General features: G+C 40.6%; 1 protein-coding gene across 1 annotated transcript; it reads right to left on the bottom strand.

Annotated features, from left to right (window-relative positions):
* Positions 1-428: 428 nt before the first annotated feature.
* On the bottom strand, positions 429-1390 carry LOC119734541. Its single transcript, XM_038208078.1, has 2 exons — positions 1303-1390; positions 429-781 (listed from the first exon to the last, which is right to left on the bottom strand). The coding sequence occupies exons 1-2, from the start codon at positions 1388-1390 to the stop codon at positions 429-431; spliced, it is 441 nt and encodes a 146-aa protein (XP_038064006.1).
* Positions 1391-9044: the final 7654 nt, after the last annotated feature.

Here is a 9044-nt window from a genome sequence, read left to right as displayed (position 1 = left end):
GATGGAGTTCCAACTCTGCCTGTCCAAAGTTGACCGGTAGGCTGAGGGCAGAGACATGCCTGTCAGCTCCTTTAATCCATCGGTACAGCGGAGTTTCTTAGCTGTCTGCCGCATGAATGACTGCTTTCAACATTTCCTTGAACAATAATCTTCTCCAGATTATCTCCTTCTCATCTTGAAACATGGCCCAAATGCTGCAGTTTGGTTTGTCAATCCTCTGGCCCACGGTGGTCGTATCGTCCCCAATCAACTTTCTGACGTAATCGTTTCTCTTCCGCTCCTTCCGTGATATTCTCAACATCTTCCGCTAGCACCACATCTCGAAAGCATTCATTCTGTTTCTGCCTGCCTTTCCAACTGCCCATGTTTCAGACCCATAGGTGGCAATCGGGACAACATGAGCATTCAGGACTTGGATTGGTGTGGTTCTAGAAATCCCTCTGTCCTTCCATTATGTCGGTGAGGGCGAAGGCTGCTGACCTTGCCTTCGCGAGACGTCTTTTGATTTCTTGAGAGCTTCCGCCATCACTGACAATTAGGGAACGCAGGAAGTTGAAAGTCTTGACAACTTCAATGTCCTCGCCATCATCTTGTAATTGCTGGTCTGTCACTCCTCCACTTATCGTAACGTTTGTCTTCCTAACGTCGAGGCAAAGTCCATATTCCTCACTGGTCCGTTTGATTCGGTCAATCAGGTCTTGGAGTTCTGCTGCTGTTTTAGCAATCAAGGTGGTGTCGTCTGCATATGTGAAGTTTGTTTCTCTGACGATCCGATTGATACCTGTCCCACAAAACCATCTAGAGCTTTCCTCATCATGTATTCTGCATCCCTATAATGCATCCCTGACGCACTCCTTGCCCAATTGAGAACCACTCGCTGTCTCCGAACTCTGTTCTTCGGTGGCTTCCTGACCTTGGTATAATGCTCTGATCAGTGTGATCACAATGTGCAGAGAAACCCATTTCCTTCATGATAATCCACAGCTTCGGATGTTGAACACAGTCAAATGCCTAAGAATAGTCAGTAAAGCAGAGGAACAAGGGTTGTCGAAATTCCTGATGTTTTTCCATTAGACTCCTCAAATTTTCCTATCTGATTCCTTGTCCCTCTTCCTTTCCTGCATCCAGCTTGTTCGGATGGTAACTCAGTATTATTGTAAGCAAAATGGAAAAGGGGGAGTAATTTTTCAGTTGGAGTGCACGTTAATTCAAATTGAACGTTAAAATACTGAATGTACGTTGGAGATAACACATACACGATATAAATCCATTACTTGCTATTGATGTGTCGAATCAGGATACAGGAAGCAAGTTTCCCCCAGGGTTTAATATTGGATGCGTAGCTGAAAATAAAGTAATCCCTGGGGAAGAGGTTGATCAACTCCGCCATTGCATCACTCGATGATGTAAGTTCCTTTTTCCTAATTCTAACAAGCCATCCATTTTCAAACGGCAGAAGTTACCAATGAGCCATTAGGCGATGAATTTTACCCCAAAGCATGCATTATTTGGCGAATTTCAATAGTTTATACTCTTAATTAATGTATGGTGCAGTGATGTAGTGCCTTGATGCTGGGCCTTGGCCTTAAGGCTGCCTTAAGGCTGTATTTTAGGGCCTTGGCCTTGGCCTCGAGGCTTGAGGGCAAAAGCCTTGGCCTTGGCCTTGGCCTTGAGGGTTCAGGGCCTTGCAATTTTGAGTCAAGGCTCTTCAAGGCCCATAGATTTTTGCATTTTCCAGATAAATCTGTTCGAAATTTTGCTGTTACCATGTTAATCGTATTACAACGGAGGGAAGCACCCTATAGATTTGTGTGTTGGGCACACGTCCACTTTTGTAGCATCACATTTTGTTACCATTGTAGTAGATTTGCTGCAAAAATATTCTGTACACTTGTGGGGCTAATGAGATGATCACTGGATGATTAATTGCACTATGGAATAGATCTGATTGGTTGTATATGTCTCCCTGATAAGTGCTAAAGATTTGCATGTATCTGTTTTAGATAATGCTGATATTTCTAACCATGTTGGGCCAGCAAATAAAAATTTCCCAAATCAGTTTCTTGGATCCCCCTTTTGTTACACTAGGGAGAATTGTGTGTCAATATAGAAGTAAATCATTATTTTGTTTCGTTAAACCATATCGAAGACCTGAACTTATACTTTAATAGATACAGTGCGGGTCATAAAACGGTGTAGGCCTATGCGAGCATGTTGATTGCAATTAAAGAAATGTTGTTCTTCGTAACGAGCAATTCGTGATGATAAGGGTGGATCCAGGGGGGCCAAAAGGGGCCATGCCCCCCCCCCCTCCCCCCAAAAAGAAACCATTTTTTTATGTGACGTCGTAATAAAGGCAGGCAATGAGTACACCACCATCTTTTCCTCAAAAAACATCGGTTAAAATTGTCAGAAATTGCCTCAAATCGCACCACAGAGCATCTCGAATCCAAAAAAATCGTAATCCAAGCCGTAATTGTTTGACCTTCTTTTTTGGGGGGACCAAAAAATCTTTGCCCCCCCCCAAAAAAAATAGTGTTCTGGATCCGCCCTTGCGTGATGATGTGTAATTTCATCACGCAAGGGCGGATCCAGAACACAATTTTTTTTTGGGGGGGGGGGGGCAAAGAATTTTTGGCCCCCCCCAAAAAAAGTGGGTCAAAAAATTACGGCTTGGGCTTCGGGGCCCGCTTAAAATACTCATGTGACTATAATTAGTTCTATATCAGTGGTCATTTCATAAAACAGGGCCTTGGCCTTGGCCTTGAGGGTTAAGCCTTGGCCTTGGCCTCGAGGCTTGAGGGTCAAAGCCTTGGCCTTGGCCTTTGCCTTGAGGGTCAAAGCCTTGGCCTTGGCCTTGGCCTTGAGGGTCAAAGCCTTTGCTCCAACACTGGTATGGTGATAATTTAAATTGTCACAATTTCAAACGATCGTGTAGGTCTACGTCCTACAACAACTTAGTGCGCTGCTGCTGTGATATCACGTCAGGCAAACACTTTACAGTTTTAAGGATTATGAATCCAAAATGTGGCTCTATACTCATAAATTTAAAAAAAAAATGGTTGTGCTTAAAGATAGTTCAGTGACTTGTCGGATACTGAATCAATTAACGAAGGATTGACGCAAAACTGAACCGAAATACCAGTCAGTTTCAAATGCTAAGAAAGCTGTAACACTGTATATATGTACATACATGCACTACCCACGCTTATTTATTTTGCTTATGTAAATTCACATATGCCAAAAAGAAAAAGAAAAAAATCCATGTGCCTAAAAAATAGAACTTCATAATTTTACATTCTTGTGAGAATTATTTCTTTTTTTGATTCTAACTTTTTTGCATGAAGATTGACATTGCGAGAAGTTTGTGATTGTTAGATTTGAAATAAAGGGCCAATGTGTTTATATCGTGGGCCTATGAAGTGTAATTTCAATATGACCGTCAACTAATTAATGCAAGATTTTGAAACGAATGGTATAGGAAGTTTCGCATTGCTTACACCTTTTGCTGTATAAAATGCTGTGGTTATGAAGTCGATATAAATAATTTGTTGATGTACTGTGGCTTAAAAGTACTGAAAACGGAGAATGTAATCTCATGTATTCTATACATTTATTGAAAATTATAATCAGTGTTAAAACACGGTGAGTAAAAAAAAAAGCGGAACCTAAACCCCCCAAAATATAATATTTCATATTTAAAAAACTATGTAGCATAAAAAATGATGACGACTGGAAAGCCAATTCATAAGCTACTTTTAGATGAAAAAAATACTGAAATTGCTCAATCCGTTTAGAGAATATTATCACCGTTTAAACGCAATGACCCTAAAACCTGTTTCGTCCAAAAATAAAGCAATTTATTGTGTATTCTGATTGTTGGGAACAACAAAGAAGATGACACAGAATACTTGTCTCAACACCTGTCAACAACTGTAGTATACTGATCTTGATTAACAACTTGTTAGGCAAACAGTGTGATACATAAAATCCACTTTTGTTTTAAAGACGGGCCTTCAAAAGGACTTTGTTGAATATTGTTAACTTTTAAACTGAGGTTTTATCGCTGGTGATGTTTGAAGACAATTGTGACGACGATTCTTGAAATCGCATTTTAGGACGAAAGAGTTTTAGGGTCATTGTGTTTAAAGGGTGATATTCTTTGAACGGATTGATCAATTTCAGTATTTTTTTCATCTAAAAGTAGATTGTAAAATTTGCTTTCCAGTCAATGTTATGTTTGGTGCTACATATTTTTCTTAATATGAAGTATAATTTTTTTTTACTCGCCCTGTATCGATTCATTTGAGCATGGAAAGAAAAAGGAAAGCACTGCAGGTGATTGATTAAAGATAAGTTAAACACTTGCTAAGAAAAATAATTCTGTCCATGACTGTGTGAGCTTCACGAACACAATGGATGAGAAATCATTGTTAGAAAAAAATGCTTAAGGAACAAGTTTATTCTGCTAGGTTAGTGATGTTAAAAAAATGTGGCTCTCAAAAATAAAAGCTGTATAAATGTAAAAAGATGCGTAAGATTCATGAATTGAGTGTCCCTCCGCATGTCTGTCTAAGCTCGTTTAGATTAAGAAAGTGAGGACTACATCTGTGCAATGAAATACAATGGATGCTTATACTCCCAAATGGCAGTCTAGCTGAAAGCTCCCAGAAAACACAATGAGATTATTAAACAGGATAACCAATGGATGTAGATGAGCACTTTAACGGAAAACTATTTTGGAACATGATGTAACCGATACATCAATGCTGTCTTCATAATACAATTGCATAAAACAAGTTACGGAATTTTAAACACAACCGCCGTTTTAAGGTTCTGTCCACGGATCACAAAAAAGTTCAGTGTTCTTTCAGTGAAACGAAAACAAATCACATGAAGATGTGTGTGAATTGTTTTCGTTTTTCCGAAAGAACGCACACCTTTTTTTGTGATCCGTGGACAGAACTTTAAAACGGTGGTTGTGTTTAAAACTCCACTTGAAAAGTACATGAGTGATTTGAATGATTCTTGTACCAAAAGAAAGCTGAGGAATTGGGCTTTCCTAGATTTTGAAAGTGTTACAGGCAGAGCTTCACCAAAACAATAGTTCCGACATTTGGGATTCGTTTTTTTTTTACTCACCCTGTATATATACTGCTAAAATGTCAAGTTTAAATGAACCGTATATAAATGGAGTATGAAAATTAGACCACAAAATGTCAAAGAGTGTAGTATCACCAAATTTAGACAAACACTTATTAATAGCACATGATCATCAACCATCAACACATAACAGCGGAGAACAAGAACTTGGAAAATTATAGTGAGGGGATATCAAAAATACGTCAAGGATGACTTCATGACTTAGATCATAGACGGTAAATAATTTAATGTAATTACACGAGAACAAGTCATGAAGTTTAAAACGTAAATTAAATTCAGGAAAATACGACCAAATTGGGAACAGTATATAGGTAAAAATGAACATAATAGACCTGGTCACATTTGTGTACAAAAATGGATGTTGTAATCGTCACGTTGTGCAAACTCTCAGCAAACTTGGTTGTCTTCTGCACTCACCGGTGGTTTGGATTTAGGGAGAGGGCCCCCTGCCCCCTTTTGGCCGCCCGACACCCCCAGCGTATAATAAAGGACACAGCCGATGACGCACTCTCATATCATAAAGTTCTCAAAATTACAAATGTCGATACTCAACATGTTCTCGGGTCTGACAGCCCAAAGGAGGAACCCCCCTTGCAAAAATGTCTGTCTGCACTGCAAATACATGTATTATCTTTTGAAACATGAGTTTAATGAGGGCAAAATAACATGTAAACGATGCTTTAATGTTTGAGTTGCACATCGGTTGCCTGTCGGTTGGACGCGACAGGGACTGTATGACCAGTAAAAATCCGGCTCTGTCAGCTCATGTCCAACACCAGCACACTCCCGGCGAGGCACCTTTGGGCAAGTTCGGGCAAGGACCATTAGTCGACTAGTGGTTGATTTGTGACGTACCTATACGCCTGCGCACTGATAGCAACGTGCGAACGTCTCTAGTCGACGCTGGTCAAAATGTCATCGCAAAACTTCTGGATCCCGCCTCTCTGCTAGCGTTATGAATGCGCACGGCTATTGGTTACCAGCGATGCAGCCATCCCCAGTAGGCTGGTTCCAAATAGTCGACTAGCGTATAGTCAACCACCGTCGACTAGACAGAGTTCGGGCAAACATTAGTTAACCATTGGTCAACTATAGTCCTTGCGCACACTTGGCCAAAGTGGGGCCCGCGACTCACCGTTTCGGACGCTTAGCGCCACCTATTGACAAGCTTTCCGATATTGTTATTGGAGCAACCTCGTTGAGAGGTTCCATCCCCCCCCCCCCCCGGGGGGGGGGGGGGGGGGAAGCTGTGCCGGGGGCGGGGGCGCGGAAGAACGTTTGTACCCCTGTACATTTTCGAAGGAGCATTTCGCTTCTTGCCTCAAGACCATTTATGCGCATAGTATGAAGCCCGGGAAGGGACATGGTGGATTTTTTTTTTGGAGTTTGCTAATTCGTTGGCACGAATTCCTATTTCGTTCGCACGAATTCCTATTTCGTTCGTACGAATTACTAATTCGTTCGCACGAATTACGAATTCGTTCGCACGAATTCTATAATTCGTTCGCACGAATTACTAATTCGTTCGCACGAATATTGCTAATTCGTTCCCACGAATTGCCAATTCTGTCCCACGAATTACTAACTCGTTCCCGGATCCACGAGTTTGATGTCTGGGGGACCCCCGTGCACCCCCCAGAACTAATTTTCACCAACTTTTTGGGGTGCTTTAGGGGTCTTGATTTTGTGGGGGTGCCTATTAGACCATATTTGCGCCCATCCTGGCCGCCATCTCGAATTTGAAGCATGAAAGCAAAAAAACATAATTAATTAACAATTTTTCATTGATGCTTTTATCACACTATTTGGCTTTTACGTTTTCCCGGCCAACTTCACCAATTTTTCATTCAAATTAACGCCTGGCTCGTTAAGTTTAATTTGAAATTGAAAAATCACGTAGATCGTCATTCGACAATCAAAAAAGAATCATTCGATTTCTCTATCCAAGCAATCTATCTCCTTTTAGCTTCACTCGTCCCTGCATTAAAAGTATCACGTTGTTCAATCAATTTCGACTAAACCAGTAGTAAGTGGTTGATTGGGCATTCCTTTTTATTAATGGGCAAACATATTTCACTTTTTGTCAAGATGTTTTAAGACTTCCTGCATGTAAAATTCTGAATTATCTCCGCGTAAATCATATCTGATGTCTTCAATCCGTAAATGGACACCTCTCTTTCTTAATTAAAGGGTCCGTGAATGATTTTGTTCTCATGAATACATTTGTGCAACTTTCTACTACTGTATGAAAGATATTTTGACATCCTTTTGGGGGTTAGTCTTATTGCAAGTGCACGTTTTTAACATTTAAAAGTTCCATGCTTTTCTGCTGCTGTGATGTGATTTCAGGAAAACACTGTTAAGTTTAGGGGGTTTCTTTCAAATTATTCACCCAAAATTTGCTAAGAAAACACTTTTGAGAAAGGATTGCTCATTGGCTTACTGCCAAGTACTGACACAACAAAGAATCACCAAATAAAAGAAATCGTAGCACCTTTTTTTTGTGCTGAAATAGCCCAGTAACATTAATCTTCACAAAATGACATCAAAATCTTGTTGATGCGTGAATATGGAACTTTGCATCATCATAAAAACGGAGAAAGCACCAAAAACACCCTTCAAAATGAAAAAAACACATTGAGAATAAGGTTAAAATGTGACACAAAGATGTGTTTTCCAGGTTTGCATTGAACAATTACTTTGCATGGGCCCTTTAATTAAGTGTTCGGTCAGACATACGCAAGAAAACATTTAAGAAATTACCCAAGAGAAGGGTTCCCCATCGTACAACCATTGCCATATTGTAAATTTTACAGTCGCTAAGATGTTTTGGGGAAACTCAACCTCGGAGGAAAATGGGAAAATATATCACTTAAAAAAATCTTGTTAATTTGAATGACCTCATAATGAAAGTGATTGTATGAAGCCCGGGAAGGGACAGGGTGGATTTTTTTTTTTGGAGTTTGCTAATTCGTTTGCACGAATTACTCATTCGTTCGCACGAATTACTAATTCGTGGGAACGAATTACTAATTCGTTCGCACAAATAACTAATTCGTGCGAACGAATTAGTAAATGCCAAAAACAATTTCCACCCTGTCCCTTCCCGGGCTTCATAGTGCCGAGTTTGGGGTCATGCAAACATTTTTATTTCTTCACTAACGAGCCGGATTGGGCACTTACCCGCCGATTTACTAAACTTGTTACAGTCGTTTGTTCTGGAATTGAAATCAGGCTTGAATAGAATGCCAAGGGGCCGGGGTACACACGGAACTTGGAAGCAAATAATTAACTGTAGAGACTCACTTCAAAAGTTTCTGACTGAATACAGCAGTCTGGGAGAAATTTGCTCCAAAAATTGTTCCTTTTTATGCTGCTTGAACAATGGTCGCAAGTCTCTCGTGACAAATCCTGCATTTGAAACAGACGACTCAGATCAAGTCTATCGTTTTCCAGTTCTATAAAACCTCGATGTTTGCAGGCCGCACCCACAGATAGGTGTTGTGACTCGGACTCAAAAAAAGGCAAACATGTCGCGTTTTATCGGTCTGTGCTTTTTGGTAGCAGGTGCTTTGCTACTTTGCTGTGCACTACCATGCCACTGTAAGAAGTGCCCCTGCAAGCGTACGGTGGGTAAGACAAGGTGTCACAAATCGAAATGGTACACTTGTGTCTCCAGTTCCTACCTCAGCGCAAAATCCAAGGGTACAGATCAATGTAGCAACAACCACCCGAAATGCTACTACAAGTGTTCAGATGAACACAAATGTTTACCCGAGGGTTTCCTGACCAACAACTGCCAATGTGACGGTATGGGAGTCGCTACGGTTAATGTAGATGCATGGTGTTACGATCCACAGGACATTATTGATGAGAGTCGT

The sequence above is a fragment of the Patiria miniata genome, unplaced genomic scaffold, assembly GCF_015706575.1.
Source record: "Patiria miniata isolate m_02_andy unplaced genomic scaffold, ASM1570657v1 HiC_scaffold_27, whole genome shotgun sequence".
In the NCBI taxonomy this organism is placed as follows: domain Eukaryota; kingdom Metazoa; phylum Echinodermata; class Asteroidea; order Valvatida; family Asterinidae; genus Patiria; species Patiria miniata.
Note: the sequence above shows the minus strand (reverse complement) of the source record. Positions and strands in the feature narration are given on the sequence as shown.

Coding starts and splice junctions, on each gene's coding strand:
- LOC119734541 (XM_038208078.1), bottom strand. CDS start 1,390: ATGGCGGAGTTGATCAACCTCTTCCCCAGGGATTACTTTATTTTCAGC. Junction 782..1,302: donor CTGGGGGAAACTTGCTTCCT/GTATCCTGATTC, acceptor TTTGTGGGACAG/GTATCAATCGGATCGTCAGA.